Consider the following 20,123-nt stretch of genomic DNA (forward strand, 5'->3'; position numbering starts at 1 on the left):
ACAAAAACAGCTTCAATGAAACACTCAACCTCTTAATTGAAGAGTTTTTCATTTTCCGCCAAACTGCTACTTGTGAAGTTTGCTGCCGCCCTAGCTCGCACTTGTAACTCAAAACAAATAAACAAACATTATACTTTGAAAAACTTGTACGTTGGGTCAATCGTAAGTCAAGGTACCACTGAACTTTACGTAAAAATAATGTTATGGCATTCCACCAAACAAAATGTCACAAATAGTCAACATACAGAAATAATGATAGATACACGGGCCCGGTGTAAAAATTACGGCCCGGGGGCCATTTGCTGGCTACCATCTGCTTTTTAGCAGCCTGCTGCTTTTACTAAAATTAACAATTGACACAGCCTGTGGCATTTTCCTGAATTGTACTACTTGCTTTCTACATTGGGTGGCAAGGCAGTAGAAGAGAAGATGAATAAAACATTGTTCTCATCCCTCACTTCCTTGTTTTCCTCCAGTTACACGTCATACGGAAAGAGGCACCTCAGAATGGGGATGGTTTGCCCCACTTTCTGCCTCGTGTCAAGGTCATCTTAGTACAGCTTGCTCTTGTTTTGGTTCTGAATGTGGAGATGGGATTCTTCTGCTGCTCAGTACGAGTTTCTGCTTTATCACCTAGGCGTTTTTGTAATATACATATAAAGAGACATTCTGATTACTGTATACACATTCTGTTATACATACAGAATGTAGTATAATTTGTTGTTTGTGTTATTACACAAAAGCAATATTACGATGTTAATGTCTACTTTCCAGTTAAACTTGAGGTCTTAACATGTTTGTAGTCATTTAGTTTAGCTTCAGAGTCAAGAATTGAGTCAGCCTCTCTCATGTGAAAAAAACAAACAAAACAAATGCCAGATTTGTCATGTACTATAATTTTTCAAACCACATTCCAAAAACGCCCATGTTATGTCCATTGACATTGAAGACTCTAAATTGTCGGGGTTTGACTGTGAGTGAGAATGGCTGCTTAAAACAACTTGTTTGTCTTTATGTGCAAAGTGATTTGGCTCATGTAGGCTGGTTTACCAAGTCATCTGTGATAGGTCAAACTCAATTTAAGTCGTGATCGCCGTAGTCAAGGTCTTATTGGTAAATCAGGACAAATTATAATTAGTACAAACAAGAAGTTATTTATTATTATACCGAAATACAGTTGTATTCTCGTAGAATGAACAAAATATGTGCGTGTGGGGGGGGGGGTGCGGGGGATGCGTGTTTGTGTGTAGGCGTGTGTTCGTGAGTCTGTGCGTGCGTGTGTCTGCAGGTGCGTTTACATTTTTAAAAGATATGTACAGGAAATCGAACTAAACCAGGGTGAACTTTCTTTACCATTTTACTCATCTTTGCTCTCTAAATTGTGAATGGATTAAACGTTAGCCAAACCGGAAGTAAAGACAATTTGACCAAACAGGAAGCACAGAGAGAGTATTCGGCGACCTGAGTGTTCGTCTTTGTACACATGCTAGCTAGGGAGTGACTTGGAGACAGTTGAGATAAAGCTGCCCTGCCCATTTAAGACATTTATATCACAGGACAACAGACTGACGCTTATAAAACTACTGTGCATGTAATTAAGCTACAGGGCTGCAACGTAACGATTTGCAAAAGACCGACAACACAAGCGAGAGGTAAGAGAAGCCTGACAAAAACTTTGCCTATTACCAAATGAATCTTGACTTACAACACGCACAAGGACGGAAGAATGCAGTTTGGGACTTTAAAAAAAGTACAATTTATGTAACACAGTTAGTTTGCATATAAAGTCCAACTCTGCAACAGCGATTTAATTTGAGTTACTCAGCATTGTTTTGCTGAAATACGACAGCTGGATTTGACAATGCACAGGTGCCATTAGAGTCTGTCGTATCAGCAGTAGCTACGCTTTTTTGATCATTAAACGATAAAAATAGAAATAAAAGGCGTGAAGTCAAACACCGTATCCTTTATTTGATCGTTTTTACGCCAAAATGTTGCGAAGCGCGTTCTGTGCTTGGTGCATTATTTCATGCCTAAGTTTTCAATATTAAAGTTTTTAAATAAATGGTGTGGTTGACTAAGACTTTATCTGTAACGTCACTGGAGAACTCTTTTTTCACGGAGTTACCTTACAATGTGTTTAGTCTTATTTTAATATTTTCCTTTTACCTGAAATATAATACAGTATTCATTTCTTATACGTCGTTTTTTGCCTTGTTTGAATGCGTGAGCTCGCTTCATCTTTTCTTCCATTGCCTCACATGCAGGGGCCCCTCTATTACGACATTCGAAGTTCCGAATTTAGCACAAGAAGACAGACTCAGTTAACGCTGTACCAAATTTTTTTTTTCTCTTGTGGGATTGTTTCATATCTTTGTGTTTGTATACAATGATTTAATGCAATCATTACATAAGTCTGTTGGGTTAGTATTATTTAGTTTGTACTTAATTCGGGTAACGTAACCGCTGTCGCGTAGGATTTGAGCAGCGTCGTAATTCGAGGACCACCTGCATGTGTAATCAAGGTAGTTTTCTTGTACTGTCCAGCAGAGGACAGCATTCGCTTCAAGACTCATCGTCCTCTTAAATAGATGGGATGAGGGTACTGGGGGGGAAATACCAATCTATTTACGTATATCCGTACATAATTTTTTTTTCTTTTTTTTTTTTTTAGAATGTGGCTGCCAATGGTTGGATTGACCGCCCTGCCACACCTCGGAGGGCTCTATGGCGGTTACATAACCCGAAACCAGGTGAAAACCTGGTACCCCACCCTGCAGAAACCATCATGGCGGCCCCCGAACGCAGCGTTCCCCGTGGTGTGGACCTGTCTGTATACAGGAATGGGGTGAGGATCACTCGCAAGCATCTCTGTACAGTGGAACCTCCAAAATCGACCACAGAAACGAGCGGAAAACCCACTCAAAACTCGCTTTTAAGAAGCAACACTTGGGTTCTGGCTGAAATGAGCTCGACTAATGCGAGGTGGTGCCTTGCTTGATATGCTGACATCATGCATTATCTTGGCGCTGGACTTTCTCCGAGGAGTTTGCATGTTCCCCCATGTTCCAAAAACATGCATGCTGGGTTAATTTAAGGAGGAAAGCAACCAAACATATTTTTTTCAAGAATATGTTCCCAGCAGGCCCACTAGTTGAAATACGGCATTCTGATTAATATTGTGTTTGTTGAGTATGAGTTTAAGCAGCAAAATCCACCCCTTTTTAACCATTTCAGGAGCAGCCATTTTGTCACTTCTGTCGACTGAAAATGACATCACAACTGCTCAGGGCTCAGGTAACGGCCCCCAAAGATGGCTAAAAACGGGTGGATTAACTCTTATTCAACAAACGCAATATTAATCAGAATGCCTTGTTTCAACTAGCATAGAACATATTATTGAAAAAAAATATGTTTGGGTTGACTTCCTCTTAAGACTCTAAATTGTCCATGGAGTGAATGCTGTACTGCAAATTTTTGTCATATTCCAAAAATGCCATAAGATGGAAGCAAAGCAATACTTTTGTTTAACTGAAGCTCCTCAAATTAACTTCAACGTAGCTCCTTGACCTTGGTACCAAGGTGCTGCCAAAGTAATAGATTGATGTAGTGTTTTAGCGAGAAGTGGAGGATAGGTCCGAAAACAAATCATTGGATCGGTATACACTTTACTGTCAATATTTTGTGTGTCTCATCATCTTAACTGGAATTCCGCAATACAGGTATGGCTCCTATCTGGTGTGGAAAGAACTTGGAGGTTTCACTGAAGACGCGGTGGTGCCACTGGGACTTTACGGGATGCAGCTGGCACTCAACTGGGCCTGGACACCCATCTTCTTCGGTGCACACAAGCTCAAATTGGTAAGCTCGACACACCCACGTGATTATTCTCATTGTTGTCTAACCTCGTACAACTGACGTCAGGCCTTCATGGAGATCGTGCTTTTAACCGGGACGGTCGGCGCCACCATGTGGTCTTGGTATCCCATCAGCCGACCAGCCACTGTGCTGATGGCGCCCTACCTGGCCTGGCTGTGTCTGGCCACCTCCCTCAGCTACTGCATATGGAGAGACAACCCAGAGAAAAAAGAAGAGTAGGGAAAAAAAAAAGGCAGGAGACGTTTACATGAGCCTCGAGCATAAAGCATCAATATTTCATATGTGAGCAATCTGTTAAGGGGCCTTTAAAATTGTATTTTTCTATTTAATACATTTTTATTTGCACTATGATTTTGGGTTCTGAGCCCAAACTGATTGGATTATGTCACTGGACTGGCTTGTTGATGACACGGTCATGAAGACACTTTGGATTTTTTTTTTTTTTTTTTTAAACCGCAGCCTTTTTACAGTTCTCTGCAGCACAGAATTTATCTTAATTTCCCAATGTAATCAGATGAATATTTGATAGTCTTGCATGACAATATTTAGTCAACCATATTTAATGGAGCCTCTCATTAACAGTTCTTCCAAATATTGAGCAAATATCAAAGTCAGTGCTGAAATGCAATATGGGTGAAGACAATGTTTGTTGTGTAAAAAAATGCAACATTTCTGCTTTTGTCTTAACAGTGCCATCTCTGCATAAATGAAGAATAAAATTATTCATGATCAAAAGCATGTCAGTTGGTTGTCCAGACGTCAAGATTTTTCTTTAGTTTACATGTAGTGCAAAGAAATAAGGTGGTAGTAAATGTGTCTGACTAACATACTACATAGCAATGCTCTTTGTTATCACATGAAATGATTTTACCTCTAAATTAAATGCAGCATAGTGGATGTTACTATCTATACACCCCTGTGATATGTGAAATGAGAAATGACACGAAGCTGCATCATTTGAAAACTTTCCACTATTAATGTGATCTATAACCTGTAAAAGAAAAATCTTTGAGAGTCAAAGTCAAAATAAACTGAAATAATGTAGTTTCAAGAGTGCACACCCTTACAACAGGGAGGTGGCTGTCTCGTTCAAATTCTTTTAATTCTCTCAGCACACACCTGCCACCAATTATAGTGCCTGTTTAATCCCAAATAAATGTCAGATGTTTTGGTAGGCTTATCTTTACTTTTTTAAAACTCTGTAGTAGCCAGAAGGTCTTATGCCAATATTGACTGCTACTGCTTGATTTTTCATAAAACCTTTTTTGTCTAATACTGAACTTCCAGCTGAAGAAAACACAGTAAGGTGTTCTGTTGATGAAAAATATTTTTGCACCAAAACATACATTTTGGATTTGTGCCCAAAAGGCTTAACCTTGGTTTAACTGGAACATGACTAAATCTTCTAACATGTGGAAACATATTTCTTTCAATTCTTTTGTAAAACAGTATTGTAAACTCCATGTATAATAATCATGATATTTTCACTTCAAATGTAAATTTAAAAAAATAAACAACAGCAAAGGTAGCAACAATATTTTTTTAATTCCATACAAATGAACAACATAAGTGCATAAAATGTTATTTTTCAGGAGCCTTCTCTGGAACGTCCTCTGGTGACTTGGAGGAAAACCTCTCTGTTAACGTTTTCCACAAACTCTTTTTTTCATCATCTGACTGCTGCTGCCCACTACCTGAACGGGGGGAAGGGGTTGGAGCGGGAATAGAGACAATCAAATGTTAGTGTGAGCGGCTCGCGTGAGAAAGCAATGATGACTGTAACGTGTACTTACCTGACCACATTAATCTACACTCTTCTGCTGTGACTCCAGTGAAGCTTGTGTCTCTCACGCGAGGAAACTGAGAGCAACCAAACCAACACTTTTGATTTTTGTCAATTTGTTGACATCACATTCTAAAGACATTTAATGATGATTTATAGAAAACCTCTGAAGCCGTTCAAGACAGTTCAAAATTAAAACAAAATTTGGAAGGTGATTGAAACAAGTTTGGTTTGCAGATTATGCATCATAAATGTTGCACATTTCAACCTCAGGCATGACAGAATATCCTGTTTTCATTGAGAGGTATTAATTTAACAATATGTTTATTATTTTGGCTGTAATTTGCAGTATGCTACATTACACGGCATTATATAGAGAGCACTTAATGTATGTTCTCCTTCTTCCATACAGCCAAAATTCAAATGAAATGAATATTCAATGTTATGATACAGTGCACTTGGAAACTTGACACGCAACTTAAAGCACACAGTCATCCGATATTTACTTACTCGCTGTTTGTACGTGTTTGCATTAATTCTTGCCAGGCTTTCGTAAGTCTGATCGCACTTCTCTGTGTCCGTAATCTGGAAACAGGCAAACAAACAAAATAACACATGAAGCCACAATATATCTGCAATTTATCTGCAGGAAATCAAAATACCCTTTCATTATCAGGGAACCATATTTATTTCAGACAGTAAAACAACAATTTACAATACAGTTGTTTAAAATGATATATCTAACAGATAAAATTGTCGTCCTGTTTATATAGTGTGTCATATGCTGCATAACTGTGATTTTCTTTAGGGGACAAAGTGGATTCCACTGTTTATTTGACCTTTTTAAGAATGATCATATTTACATCCATTTTTATACTTATAATAAACAGGAATATAAAACAAATAGAGGGAAATTGCACTATTAGAATTAAATCAGTGTTTATGCCTTTTAACAAAAAAAAAATGTTATGCATCGAAAAAAAAACAGTACACTGTAGACTAATACTAATTACGACGCTAATAAGTACAACAGAAACAACCATTACACTAATAATAGTAATGATACATTACTTAAGATATAGCCAATATTAAAACTGATTTTTTTAGCGTCATCGTGAATAAATTGCAACAATTAATAGGTATTACTTTAAGATGAGGGCGAGCAAGGTCGACCGACCGCTCAATGTTTCCAAGTTAGCTTAGCTTCGTGCTATGTAGCAGAGGAGCCGAGTCGCCGGTGTTTTCCCCTACCTGAGTGTTTTCACCCTCGCGGAACGCGGCTGCAACTCGCTGCCGGAGAAACGTTCCCAAATCTCGACCTTTTTTGCTCTCGTGACGTGGCCATTCCTCGCACAGCTTCAGGAAGCGACGGTAGCGTGTGGCAGACATCGTCACGCGTACGCGCGATTGAATAACGACGCAATGGGTGACTTTTGAGTCTCATCGCTCGCCGTAGTGAGCTAGTTAGCATGCTACATCCGGGTGTTCCGCCTCGTTGCTAAACTAGTTTCACCCGGGTGTAGTTGTTTAGCATCATGAGCGGAGTAGGAGGCAAAAAGAGCTCGTCCGGCTCGTCAAGCGTGACGGATTGGATTAGTTCGGCGTGTAAATTTGCAACAGACAGAAATGATTTCAGAAGGTGAGTTAAAATAGCGTGAAGCGAGTTAAAAATCATGTGTCTGTTAGCTTTTTCTTGCTAGCATTAGCATCTCGTCAGCAGATGTTTGTCCTTGGCAGTGGGTCCAACATTGGATATATTTTTTAAAAATGCTTTTGTGTCATCTAAACACTATTATGGTAATTAACAATATAAAGTTAACAGTATCGGATTTTGTTCGAAACTTCCTTCTAGTAGAAGAGCATTTAATTTTCCTGCCTGTCACTGCACACCTCTGACATAGATGAGCTATGATCAATTATGTTCAGACCAATTTAGCGAAATTTGATTACCTCTCACGGTATTGTTACAACACGTATTTTTATTTTTTTTTGGGTGTCTCACAGCCACAGTGAATCACTACAATGCTTAAGTATCATACTAGTGTAGTGTTAAAAGTTATGGATTTTTTTCTTTTTGGTCAGGCAAAACTCATGTGCCATGGTTTTAATTGTTTTGTTTCTAGGAATCTTCTTGTCAACCTGGGGTTGTTTGCAGCCGGTGTTTGGGTTGCAAGAAATCTCTCCGATTTTGACTTGATGGCCCCCCAGCCTGTCACATAACCCTGTCACATCCTGGACATGGTACTCAATTTGACGTTTTCCCAATGAAGTTATGTACACTGTCCAGTATATTGACATTTTGTAAGTATGTATTGTTTTTTTTTTTTTTTTTGTTTTTTTTAGGTGTCTTGGACTACAAAAGAAGAATCAAAGGATGTAAAGAAAAAAAAAATGTTAATCCTAATTTAAAACGTATTCTCTATTTGTTTTTATTTTTTGCTTTTTTTCATTGTCTACAGGCATGAGATCATTGTCTGCTGTTGTCTAGAAAGTACCTTAAAACTGTGCAGAAAGCGTATCATATTTCAATTGTCTGATTTGTCAAGCTATGCACAGTCGGGACCTCTTTGTTGCTGCGGCTCGTAAATGTTTGTCCACTGGAAGGAAATCTCTCTCTGTCCCTCAGAGTCTGGATGTGGCTGCTCAGCTATCAGCTGTTGATTTAGCTTTGAAACCCGCTCTGCTGTACGACGCCAACAGCGCCAGTGCAGAGCAGGTGCATCAGTATTTGCAGTCGTGTCAGTCATCCCAAGTCGTGTCGGACTCCCTTGTCACCTTGGACTTGAACGGTAACAGCCTCATTGTTAACCCAGTTGCGACCCGGTCCAATCTAGAGAGGATGCTTCACAGTAGCGGCCCAGTTGTGATTGACGTCCGCCACTCGCTGGAGAAGCCCACCATCATTGAGTCGGTCAGAGCAGGGCTGAAGAGCATTGCCCAAGATCTCCTTTTTCTTCTAAGAGGGTTCGATGCAGCAAAGAATGTTGACAAAGGCATTTGTGTGGCCGTGGGTTCAGATGAGTGGAACCTGAGCGCCGTTTTCGGACTGTTACTGGGTTATCCCGCCATCTACTGGTTTGACCAGACCGAGAGCTTTGAAAACTGCCTCGCTATGACTCCCTTAACGGTGACCACGGCAACTGCAACATGGCACCTGGGTGGCACCTGCCATAAATGTTGTCTGTACTCATTCAGCATTCCAGCCGTACTACAGAATGAGACGCTGGCCAGTATGGAGGAGTGGAAGCTTGGCCTTCAAGAGAGATTCCAGAAGCAAAATATCCTTAAAGAGCTCACTGTTTGTCAGTCCGCAGTCACTCTACCATCAGTCTGTTTGTGAGTCAACATCACATTGTATTCATGACTCCATTAAACTGTTAACAAAGCATTTTTCTCCTTGTTTATTAATACAGTAGGACTTCGTTTGCAACCATATTTAAAAATGGGATATGATCATCAGGAAACAGTGGGGGAGGACTATTTGATCCCAGTTTAAAGTCAACTTTAAAAGAGGACGTTGAAAATGATTCATACCTTGGGCAAAAGTTTGAGAAAATTAAGTACATTTTGACTGGAAATGAGCAGGGATGCGGAAATTCAGGTCCAGAACGTAAAAACCCTGCCAGTTTTTCCGTGCGTCACAGGTGTTTCTAATCAACTGAGCTCGTTTACCTGCCGGTTGAGTAGAAGCATCTGTGGCTAATGCCATGGCTATGAAACTTTTTAAAATCTAAAAAACAAAATAAAATCACTTACTCCATATTAGGCCAGTCTAGTACAAATTTTGGGCTTAACTGTATCTATACTTGCTGTTGTCTGAGGTACACCTGCAGGTGTGTGAAGATAGATGCTGTGTAGACTTACAAGTCATCAAATTGTCTCATATTACCTCAACAATTCAAATATGAATCATTTGCATTCTTTAAACTGATTACACACGTCACAGCTTGGGACTGCATTTTAATGAGCAGGGTCATTAAAGACAGTTCACTACTATTCATTACTGACAGCAAAAATAACCCATAATCAACAATGAGTCATTTTAGTACAGTTTGTGTGTAGCACAAACTCCCATCCATCTGGGGACATTCTACTGCATCCTGCCATTTGAGGTGAGAGTAGGCATGTGGTATATTAGCAGAAATGTGGATACTCACTGGTCAAAACATGAATCACTGCCATTGTCTTCTCACAGTCCAGCCATTCAATTCCAGGAACTTATTTACATATTATTTTTGAAAATGTCTGGCAGCGAATGACTTAAGTACACCTGCGCAATGAGATCCAAAACACAGGCTGCATCAATAATTCGTCCTTTAATGCTCAATTTTAATTGATCCTGTCAGGGAGGTATTCATTTAAAAATACAGTAGATTGTGTAGCAGCTACAACCACAAAAAGAAACTGATTTATTGCTAAACTGAATGGAAGATTATTGCCTCTGACAGGTAGATTTTTGGATATCACTCTTGAATTGGATCTCATTAAATTAAGTGTGATGTTGCATCCTGGTGACCCAGGTAGTGAAGTTGAGGTAGTTTTTCTCTTTGAAGACTGTGAATCCATGTTTTATAACATTACCGTCAGAGAGGTTGAATGATTGACAGCACTTCAGCACAGCGGCCTCTCACTTTCAGCTCGGCCAAATGGTCCGCCCTCGTAGGCCCAATGTTCAAGATGGCGACCGGTAGTTTTCTATCGCTGGCTGCCAGTAAAAATCTGTATCCCGAGTAGACCTTTGGAAGACCACAGATGAGCACATTTACACACCACACTATTAAACATGGACCAGAGCAGGCGAAGGAGAGATTTGTCTCAGGAGATTAGAAAGAAAATTATGCACAAACATTTGAACGGTAAAGGCTATAAGACAATCTCCAAGCAGATTGACTGGACAATTTTGTCCAAGTGTGTAATCACCAGAGAAACAGTCCTTTCTCTGCACCCGAGTTACACTCACCTGCAGCGATGTCCCGATGACGAGCACGGCGTCCGACTCGGCTAATTTGTTGTGAACAAACTGCACTGTGTCTTTGTTCACCGTGTCGCCAAAGAAGGTCACCTCAGGCTTCAGTATCCCTCCACAGACCACACAGGAGGGAATCCTGAAATGGAGAGCCAGCTCGTCTTCCAGGAAGACGTCCCCGTCTGGAGCCACAGCCCCAGCCTCAGCCCTCCAGTCTGGGTTGAGCTCGACGAAACGCCTCTGGAGCTCCTCCCTCGCCGAGATACTGCCACAGCCTAAGCATACTACCCTGAGGGGTAGAAACACATGTTAAGTTAAATCAATTTTATTTATTTATTTCCAAGCTGCTTGATGCTACTCCCAGCTCAAATTTAATGTTAAAGTAAACAAAGAGAATTTCCCCTTGTGTAGTAACCATGTAACTTTATTTTAGGAATGAACGTTTACTTAATGCTAAAAACATTCTAAAACACCGTAAATGGGCAAACAAATGCCATCGGTGTTGCTTTGTTGTAACCCTTCAAGCAATAAATTTATTCAGATTTCAGATAAGAGTACTTTGAGTTACTTCCATGGTCATGGAACGAGTTAGACTCGTGAGGGGAGGGACAAGAGAACAACGTGCACAATAACATCTGATTTGCTCCTTAATGGCAACTTGAATGGTCTCTCTTGAAAATTTTTAGAAACAAGCATTGTTTCTGAGATGCTTCTTCACCTGTGGGCACATCCGTGGAGTTCAGTGAGTCTTTTCTGTCCTGCCTTTGAATGGAGAGCGTCCACATTTTGGGTGACCAGCCAGTGCAGCTTGCCCCGCCCCTCCCAATGCTGCAGAGCCCTGTGAGCCGCATTGGGCTGATGCGAGGAGAACTGGGGCCACCCCAGAAAGTTTCTCGCCCAGTAACGCTGACGGGACTTGGCGCTGCGGACAAACTCGACATGCTGCATGGGACGTCTGTCAGTGCGGGCGTACAGGCCCACGCCTTCAGAGCGGTAATCTGGGATGCCCGACTCCGTGGAGAGACCAGCGCCGCTGATGGCAAACAGCCGTGTGGCCTGGGAGACAAAGTCCTGGAGCAGCTGCAGGGGCTGTGTTTCTATGGAGCCGCAGTCAGGGACAAACATCCCAGCGGGGGCTGAGGATGACCTCCTGGAAGATGTCATGTGCAGTGTTGTAACTCTGCATGGCAATCTCATCTGCATCACATTGGACATATAAGAAATAGTCACTTCATTGGTCCAAAAATTATATGTAATTACTATGGATAACGTACCGTGGTTCCTTTATCTATATGCCAGAGTTTATTTTCAATATAGGTTGAGATTTTTCTAAAGTATATTGTAATTATTACATTTTTTTGCCTTGCCATTAGAACAGTAGATGATACAACCACACAAAAACTTTTAAAATCTCATTCGTTTGTACAAGTGTCATCAGCGAGTGATACATTAAGTGACACAATGTTATGCAATTTAAGCATATCGTTTCATAAGATAACCATACATTTCATGGCTAGTCATACTCTTTTTTTGTATCTTGAACTACGTCGAAGTATTATTATTTTTACAATTTACGTGTAGTACACACTCGATGTAAGTAAAACTCAATACGTACAGATATGTAAACACAGGCTAGCTAGACTCTTCAGAAAATCAGCTAAACATTAAAGAAGTAGACACAACAAACTACATCACCTTACGACAGCAGTGCCAAGTGTTTTGAACGACTCAAAAGATGCGTGTTTGTAAATTATGTGACTTGTCAGCCGGCTGCAGGCAAAAAATAAATAAACCCGGAAATATTCTCGCATGACATTGAAGACAACCGGAAGTCAATTGAATGCAACAGCAAATAGTCTTCTGGGACATGTAGTCATAGTCGAACGTACAAAAAATGGCCAGATCTGTTTACCTAACTTTAAAAAGACGACAAATTGAACGTTTTACGCCAAACCGTAACCAGAAATATGCAAGTGAAGTAAATAGATCCTTTAGAAGATTGATAAAATGGAGATTAAATAATACGCATAGAATTGTGCATGTGTATCATTCGAAAATTAAAGCTGGCCAAATGACCCTTTGGTTCAAACTCAAAACAATACAATGGCCTGTGAACAGTTTTTAAGAACTGTAGAGTAACAACAACTGAACTGTGCACAACAAAGACGTCGTCTTGGAAAATTCAGAATGATAAAAAATGTTGGCATCGTATTATCCTCTTCTGAATTGTACAAATTGGGTGTAACTTTATTGCCTGACCTGAAATACATCAAAATTACATGAGATATGTCAAGCTACCTTTCAACACTTTTTGGGGTCAAAGATGAGCTATCCCGCCATGCTTGTGAGAAACGTACTGCATGAAAATCATCAGATTGAAACGAGACGATAGAGGGGATTCCACTGTAGTCATATCCAAGAATAGACATGTAAAACCCATTTTTAACCAGCCATAATGCACTTTTCTGAGAGGAGTTCAAACAGACCTGGCGTGATGTGATCACACAAAAATGGGGTCACGGGTAATGGCGGAATTGGGTCCTTTGTTGCATACTGGTACCTAAAAAATATTTTGCAGCGAGCTAGCATGTGCAGCATACATATGTCATATTATTATATGGGATTGGGTAGTCATTGTTTCACTTTTAGCAGCATACCGTCATCAGTCATCCAGATTTCAAAATAAAGTAAAAATCATCTTAAGTAGAGGAAAATACGTTGTATAAAAAATAAGAATGATCAATTTCTATAGCAATTGTTCTCATTAGGATTAGCCAGTGAGCTGGATTGCATCCCATCTGACTTTGGGTGAGAGGCAGAGTACATCCTGGGCTCGAAATATGGTGATTAAAAAAAAAAATTGGGTTGATTCTCAGTGTCCATTAGACTGTACTGCACACGTCCTGACTGCAGAACTGCAAGATGTGTGCTGAAAATAAAATAAAAGCATGTGCTAGTATTTGCATTCAGTCAAGTTGGTAGCATGCATTATAGTTGATAAATAAATATGTGTTTGACTGTAATTCTACCAGATGGGGTGCAGTTGAAAGCAGCTTCCACACGGTTGTAAAACTCCTCTCCCAGGATGGAGCGGCAATCCATGTGGCTTGTGTGGACAAAACACCGTGTCGCATCTTTGAACAGCAGATCACTTTCGCCATAGTGTCGAGACTCAAAGAGCTTAAACTGAGGGCTTGGATTGGCCGTCAGCATTTCCTGGACGTTTGAAACAAGCTTTATGTTAGATGATATTTGACACGGCTCTCAATATGGTCACCTTGTTAAAATAATGGCCAAAATCCTATTTTGACAAAAAATTATTATTTTTTTTCTCATGATGCTGGCCACCTCTATTAATAATGGCTGCATTCTTAGTTAAACAGATCATTCCATTCTACCGCTGGAACGAAATTATTAATGAATATAAAATAAAGAGTGTGTTTGGTTCAGGTTTTTAGTGTTTTCTGAAAAAAAAACGTCATAATTGCGGATTGTTTGATACAGCGCTTGTGCAGGTGTTCCTAATATTGAGGCTGGAGAGGTATGTCAGTACTCTTATCAACAGTCCTACATCTTATTTACCCAGACAGCACATTAGAAAACAATAAAAGAAAAACAGAAAATCGGTGCATGTGTGCTCACTTGAGACTTCATGAGGAAGTCGTGAATTCGTGCCGTGAGCACCGGGCGAGTCATGACTGTGTTAGGCGGGATGACGCCCAGATTACAACTCTCCCACTCAGACAATGAAGCCCGACGGCCATCACCGCACAGCAGCTCGAAATCCGATGCCGTCCGCCCTTCTGCCCAACCAGAGGAAGTTAAACCTGACGTGGAAAATGCCAGAACAGAGTAGAGCTAATGTCTGAAGTAACTTAAATCCCTATATCAAAATACTTATAAAACCATGCATTCTTTACAACTTTTGTGTGAAGGGTGACTATGTAAAATTATGTTTTAACCACAAAAGTTCCTGTTGTAATCAGTTCACGCTGTTGTGGTTCAGGAAGCTGGCAGCAAATTCTGGTAATAAACCTCACATATCAATTTGTTGTAAAGTATTTTAAAATAGGGAGCTACTATTCAATCAACCTGTACTTCATGATGTATTGAAGTATCTCACTAAGAATGTTGTCTTGAAGGTTGTACTGCTCAAGGAAGGCCACGTCGCCATAGCTTTTGCCACTCGGATCCCCAACCAGACACCTATGAACAGGAAACAGTTCATGAGTTCAATCAAGTGACACAAACATTTACAGTCAACTCCTGTAAATTCCCATACAAAGTTGCCACACACAACAAGCTTTTTTTAAAAAAAAAAATTTAAACCATAGTTCCATCTGCTTCCCCGAACGCATGTGGAATGACTAACTTAAAACTCATGCGAATGAATGAAAGGCACCTAATATTTGTCACATTAAGCGACATTGCTTACCTCAAAGCTCCCATGTTGCCATAGTAACGCTCATTGTGGTTGTCGGCGCAGCGTTTGGTTGTAGCCTCCCCCGTGCCTCCCAGACACACTTTACACAGATTCCCCTGCGAGCCAGGAAGACATCCTTTCCAAAACACGTCGCTGTACGCTGCCAAAATGGAAAGGATGGGGTTCAAAGTCGAACGGTTACGCGATAGAAAAACTTACCTTGACAGTGAGTGTCAGCTCATGAATCATACCTCACCTTTGTTTGGATCACAAGTTGCGCCGCTGCTGTTGTGCTCCCGGCTGAGTGTGTGCGCGTGCGGCAGAAGCCACCCTGCCGGGCTGTACATGTGACCGTGACAGGAGCGACGACCTGCAAGGTTGCCCATGGCGACGCTCCTGCTGGACCGCTTCGAGACTGCCACGCCGACAACTGAGGGCAACACTTAAGCACGGACATATGCAAGGGTTTTCCGTAAAATATGCCCAGTCTGCTTCGAGTTGGTCGGACTGTTGGTCTTACCCTGTGCTTTTCTCTCCGTAGATACATCAGTCGCTATGCATTCTTTAGCGAAAGAAAAAACACCCACAATCATTCTGACGTGAAGTGTGAAAGAGTCAGAGGCAACACATTTCTAGGACGCTTTGTAAATTAAAGCGTCGCTTATGGAGTTGAAAGTTATGGGGAAAAGGAATACCAGCATACCTTTAGCATAATATTCAGTTACTACTGGGACAAGGCCACATTTTGCTGCAATGAATACATGGGTAGCGTCGAGAGAGACAGCGTCCACTTCATCCTTCTGCACACAAAAGTAGAAAATATTCAATGGAATTTGCAGACAGAGAGCTCTCAACTGCTGTCACTCTAGGACCTGCGTTTTTCTATTGTCGCTATGTCACGGCCCCTTTTTGCAGAAGCAAAAGAAAATACATTTTTCAAAAAATATATGTGTACTTTTTAAAAACATGCTTGTATTTTAAAAGTGCCTTTCAGAGAACCTTATTAAGGAACAGTGGATGATCAATGACAACTATACGCACAAAAATGAATATATCTGAAATAAATTATTACAATCACACAAAATTTCCCTCAGAGTATCTTCCAAAAGTGGGTCCTGTACACTGCTCACATTCTCGTGAAGGGTTAATTACAGTATATTTCTTCGTGGTACAACATTGAAGAAATGACACTTTTTCCTTCAATGTAGTCAGTTTTCACCTTGTATGACCTTGTAAATTTACTGCCCCTAATTACAACTCAACAACACCATAAATGTCTAAATTGCTGGCAACAAAAGCGAGTAGTCCCCTAAGTGGAAATGTCCAAATTGTGCCAAAAGTGTCAACATTTTGTGTGGCCACAATTATTTTCCAACTATGTGTCCGACTCTCCAGCTGGATTCCTTCAAAGGGCAAAACCTTTCATTTGGATTCGAAATTTGTTTTTGCGACAACCAGTTCTGGAACTTTTTCTGACACACCTTGTATTCTATTACCTTACCTTATTCATTCATTCGTTCTCCGAACCGCTTAACTCACCTTCATTTTCTCCACACAGTCCCGCATGGAGGCCGCTCTGACGCACACCAGCGGGTCTGACTCTATACTCAGGGCCCATTGCTCACATTTTGTCTGTTCTGCGTGGCTGATGCAGCACCAGCGCACGACACTGTCCTCCAGCGAGCTTCCTGAACACAAACGAACGCATACACACAGGGGCAATCGAATCACGCAAATAGTCAACAAAGAACCACATCAACCAAAAGCACCTTCATGTCCAAGACCTTTCAGCAGTGCGATATAACCCAACCCCAAAACTTGGCTCACATCCACGCCATCTGGCAGAGCAGCTAGTTTGGCTGTGGCATCCTTGAAAAGAAGGTCGCTTTCCCCAAAAGAGGATGAGTTGAAGAGTTGGAAGCGATGCCGCTCTCTCCCTCGACGGCCAAACAGCGCCTAAGTAAGGGAGTGCAAAAATAGTGTTATTGTCAAACAAATGTTTGAATACACTTCACAACAATTAAGACTTTTTCCACATTAACACCTTTTGCGTACTGTTAAAAGTATGTAGCCTTTCTGCTATAGACCACTCTGGGGGCTAGCTGCCACATTCCAAAAAACATGTGAGGTTAATTGAAGACTCCAAAAATGTACCGTACCTGCAGCGTAAGTAGAAATTTGCGAGCCACCTTGCGAAAGCTCATTCGGGTGACCACAGCTGCTCCCGGACCGCGGCCCAGATGACATGTGTTGTAGTGGCTGAGTGGAGCTTGGGTGCCATCTGTGCACAGTAATCTCAACTTGTCCCTCTCACTGCCTGACAGACCAAAGAGAATACAAGTAAGCTTTTCTTTAGACAGTAATACGTAGAAGGAAATCAACCCAAACATTTTTTTTTCATGCCTGCTAGTTGAAACACGGCAGTCTGATGAATATTGCGTTTGTGGAATATGAGTTAAGCAGCAAAATCCAGCCCTTTTTAGCCATCTCAGGGGGCGGCCATTTTGTCACTTCTGTCGAGTGAAAAATGACATCACAACTGCTCGGTGCTCAGGTAACGACCAATCACGGCTGACCTGTTTTCTGAAGCTGACCCATGATTGGTCGTTATCCCTGTGTGTCATTTTCAATCGACAGAAGTGACAAAATGGCCGCCGCCTGAGATGGCTGGATTTTGCTGCTTAACTCATATTCCACAAACGCAATATTCATCAGAATGCCATGTTTCAACTAGCGGGCCTGCTGGGAACATATTCTTGAAAAAATATGTTTGGGTTGAGTTCCGCTTTAAGAAGACTTACTTTCAATAGTTTCAAGTGCTAAATGGTCCACAAATGCAACATCCCCTGCACCGCTCTTGAGACATCTATGGCACAGAAAAAAGTGTTACCTGTCTGGCTGCCTATCTCGAGACATCCAGATCTTCGCTGAAGTGATTTTGACCTGAGTGCACCATGGCTGTTGTAGAAGGGTTCACTGTGAGATGTCTCACAGTGGTAGTTCTTTTGTCGCACGTACGATTTCTGGCCTTGGCACAGAGCACACAGACGTGGCGCCATGGCCGCAGATCCGGGAACACAGCTGGCACTGAAAAAACTGCTCACATCTGCCCGTGCGGGGAAAAATAAGTCAAGGCATCAGTTAACAGCTTATCCCCGGTTATAAGCATGAATTGCGCAAATTGTCAAATGTTACAGGGGGCGCTAAGGAGTCAATCAATTAACACATTCACTGCTAGACATTTTCAGACCCTCTTTGACCCTAACGTTTGAAAAAAATAGAAAAAAAATACATAAATAAGTTCCTGGGATTGAATGGCTGGACTGTGAAAAGACAAATAAATACGTCAATGGCAGTGAATGAGTTAAGTGCACATCTGTGATTAAGCTTCAAGTAGCTCTCATCGTCACAAAAGTTGTCGCCCCCAGGTTTAAATCGTGTTCCTCACCCTGTGTTAGCGGCCTCTCCTTTGACCAGCTCAGGTAGTTGCGGGACAGCAGGAACCCAAGTGGAAGACTCCACCCGGCCGTCCATCGGAGCCCACTGTGACAGCTCCTGAGACCCCGCAGGGACCTTACGCCCGAGCTGCTGTTTCTCACCACAGCCACAGACAAAACACAACTTCCTGCAGGCCACGACACATCACGACTGAATCAAATGGTTGTACGATCAGGAAAAGTCACAAAATGTGGCATAAACTTACCATCGCTGTATATCTCCTTGGCGACGGCTGTGAGGCCAAATTGCTTTATCGCAGAGTAAACGTCTCCAGCGTCTAGTGTCACTATGTCTGCACGATTGGCCTGAAAAGACAAGTGGTTTGATTTGTATTTAAAACAGAATGTGGTTGACTTTAGTAGCTCAATTGTACAATGCGCACAACTCCAATTTCTGTAAATGACTTACAAAGACAGAACATTTGACTTCTTTTAAAATAGATACAAGACTCCAATATTTCCATGGTCTCATGGTGGCTCACCGTGACTTTGTTGATGCAGTCAGTCAGGCTGGATGCGCGGATGCAAGAAAGTCTCGCAAAAGCGTTGACGGGGGCTGGAGGCAGCACAGCCACCAAGGCTTTAGCCAACTCCGCACACTTCCTCTGTTCAGGATCCGACACTGTGCACCAGCGCATCTTCTTAGCTGTTACGCAAGGAAGACTTTGAGTCACAAAATATGAAAGTCAGATGTCGACCGACTATTGCGATCGGTTTTCATGACACCTAAATGGCTCTAAAATACGCAGTGTCGCACACTGAATAAACAACAACAGCCATGGTAGCCCCAAAACTATTGGAAAGACTTCAACACTTACTTGAGATGCAGCAGATAAAAATGAAACACAGGAAGAAGACGTAAATCCCTCTCATTGTGTCCTACGGTAGGCTGCTGCGCACAAGACTTCTTCCTAAACCGAAAACCTTGAGATTCCTGCATTGCATGCCCAAAGCATTACAGGCACAAAAGGCACAGGGTGTAACAGAGAAACAGAAACACAACTGTGCAACATCAGCCCCAGAGTAAATCCTTGAAAGGTTTTTTTTTTCGCACAGGTGGAAACATTTAGCAACGGTGGGAAACAAGACAACACCCATTTTGAAGCTTTGAGGGAATGCCATGAAATCGCTTGAAATTAATGTGCCACATTCTCCTTAAGTTGTTATGAGCAAAAATGTGAGTCGAGCTTGTAAACAACATTGTTGCATTCACCAATTTAGCACTGTGAGTTCCAGTAAACACTCAAAAGATTACACACATTGAGTGTGACATGGTTGTGGAACACCGAGATGGGAGCCTGTGAGGAGCATTCTGCTTATCTGCCCCTAAAATCAAGCAAAAATGATGACGTCCGTTGGCATTCAAATTATGACTACACCTTGGCATTTAAAGCAACATGTGATGTAATTTAGTTTCACAAAAATATGTTTTCATTCAACATGACTGTTAAGGAGGTCTGAGCGATGTGAAGCTCACAAGGAGTTAAAAAAATTGACTGATGGTAACGATAATTCTTCAATGAAAAAATAATATTTTTGTGCCCCAAAGAAAATTATTTGGGGATTTATTGATTA

General features: G+C 41.4%; 6 protein-coding genes across 8 annotated transcripts; 3 read left to right on the plus strand and 3 right to left on the minus strand.

The window, feature by feature from the left end:
• Positions 1-1,340: 1,340 nt before the first annotated feature.
• On the plus strand, positions 1,341-4,617 carry tspo (translocator protein). Its single transcript, XM_086040689.1, has 4 exons — positions 1,341-1,652; positions 2,675-2,848; positions 3,723-3,861; positions 3,925-4,617. Exons 2-4 carry the CDS (start codon positions 2,676-2,678, stop codon positions 4,096-4,098), a joined length of 486 nt encoding a protein of 161 aa, XP_085896815.1. The 5' UTR covers positions 1,341-1,652; position 2,675; the 3' UTR covers positions 4,099-4,617.
• A 788-nt stretch (positions 4,618-5,405) lies between these two features.
• On the minus strand, positions 5,406-7,165 carry uqcc2 (ubiquinol-cytochrome c reductase complex assembly factor 2). Its single transcript, XM_086040898.1, has 4 exons — positions 6,914-7,165; positions 6,173-6,247; positions 5,673-5,739; positions 5,406-5,573 (listed from the first exon to the last, which is right to left on the minus strand). Exons 1-4 carry the CDS (start codon positions 7,049-7,051, stop codon positions 5,461-5,463), a joined length of 393 nt encoding a protein of 130 aa, XP_085897024.1. The 5' UTR covers positions 7,052-7,165; the 3' UTR covers positions 5,406-5,460.
• On the plus strand, positions 6,858-8,155 carry tomm6 (translocase of outer mitochondrial membrane 6 homolog (yeast)). Its single transcript, XM_086040900.1, has 3 exons — positions 6,858-7,301; positions 7,786-7,903; positions 8,006-8,155. Exons 1-2 carry the CDS (start codon positions 7,198-7,200, stop codon positions 7,880-7,882), a joined length of 201 nt encoding a protein of 66 aa, XP_085897026.1. The 5' UTR covers positions 6,858-7,197; the 3' UTR covers positions 7,883-7,903; positions 8,006-8,155.
• A 47-nt stretch (positions 8,156-8,202) lies between these two features.
• On the plus strand, positions 8,203-9,050 carry c9h1orf74 (chromosome 9 C1orf74 homolog). The gene has a single exon (XM_086040897.1). The coding sequence runs from the start codon at positions 8,211-8,213 to the stop codon at positions 9,000-9,002; it is 792 nt and encodes a 263-aa protein (XP_085897023.1). The 5' UTR covers positions 8,203-8,210; the 3' UTR covers positions 9,003-9,050.
• sirt4 (sirtuin 4) lies at positions 9,049-12,465 on the minus strand. 2 transcript variants are annotated; one of them, XM_086040895.1, is made up of 4 exons: positions 12,324-12,465; positions 11,347-11,825; positions 10,623-10,917; positions 9,049-10,398 (listed from the first exon to the last, which is right to left on the minus strand). In XM_086040895.1, exons 2-4 carry the CDS (start codon positions 11,823-11,825, stop codon positions 10,246-10,248), a joined length of 927 nt encoding a protein of 308 aa, XP_085897021.1. In that variant the 5' UTR covers positions 12,324-12,465; the 3' UTR covers positions 9,049-10,245. The 2 variants fall into 2 exon arrangements, with proteins under 2 accessions (XP_085897021.1, XP_085897022.1); XM_086040896.1 differs by lacking the exon at positions 12,324-12,465 and adding an exon at positions 12,244-12,298.
• Positions 12,466-13,411: 946 nt separating this feature from the next.
• sxph (saxiphilin) lies at positions 13,412-19,947 on the minus strand. 2 transcript variants are annotated; one of them, XM_086040894.1, is made up of 17 exons: positions 19,367-19,947; positions 19,031-19,194; positions 18,755-18,854; positions 18,500-18,676; positions 17,995-18,157; positions 17,853-17,917; positions 17,211-17,368; positions 16,836-17,007; positions 16,591-16,739; positions 15,755-15,851; positions 15,572-15,613; positions 15,308-15,493; positions 15,064-15,211; positions 14,752-14,834; positions 14,271-14,455; positions 13,658-13,844; positions 13,412-13,557 (listed from the first exon to the last, which is right to left on the minus strand). In XM_086040894.1, the coding sequence occupies exons 1-17, from the start codon at positions 19,419-19,421 to the stop codon at positions 13,511-13,513; spliced, it is 2,178 nt and encodes a 725-aa protein (XP_085897020.1). In that variant the 5' UTR covers positions 19,422-19,947; the 3' UTR covers positions 13,412-13,510. The 2 variants fall into 2 exon arrangements, with proteins under 2 accessions (XP_085897020.1, XP_085897019.1); XM_086040893.1 differs by having other exon boundaries at positions 16,821-17,007; positions 19,367-19,944.
• Between the last annotated feature and the right edge of the window lie 176 nt (positions 19,948-20,123).

The sequence above is a fragment of the Filicampus tigris genome, chromosome 9 (assembly GCF_054856515.1).
Source record: "Filicampus tigris isolate MCC_2025a chromosome 9, RoL_Ftig_1.0, whole genome shotgun sequence".
Classification (NCBI taxonomy): domain Eukaryota; kingdom Metazoa; phylum Chordata; class Actinopteri; order Syngnathiformes; family Syngnathidae; genus Filicampus; species Filicampus tigris.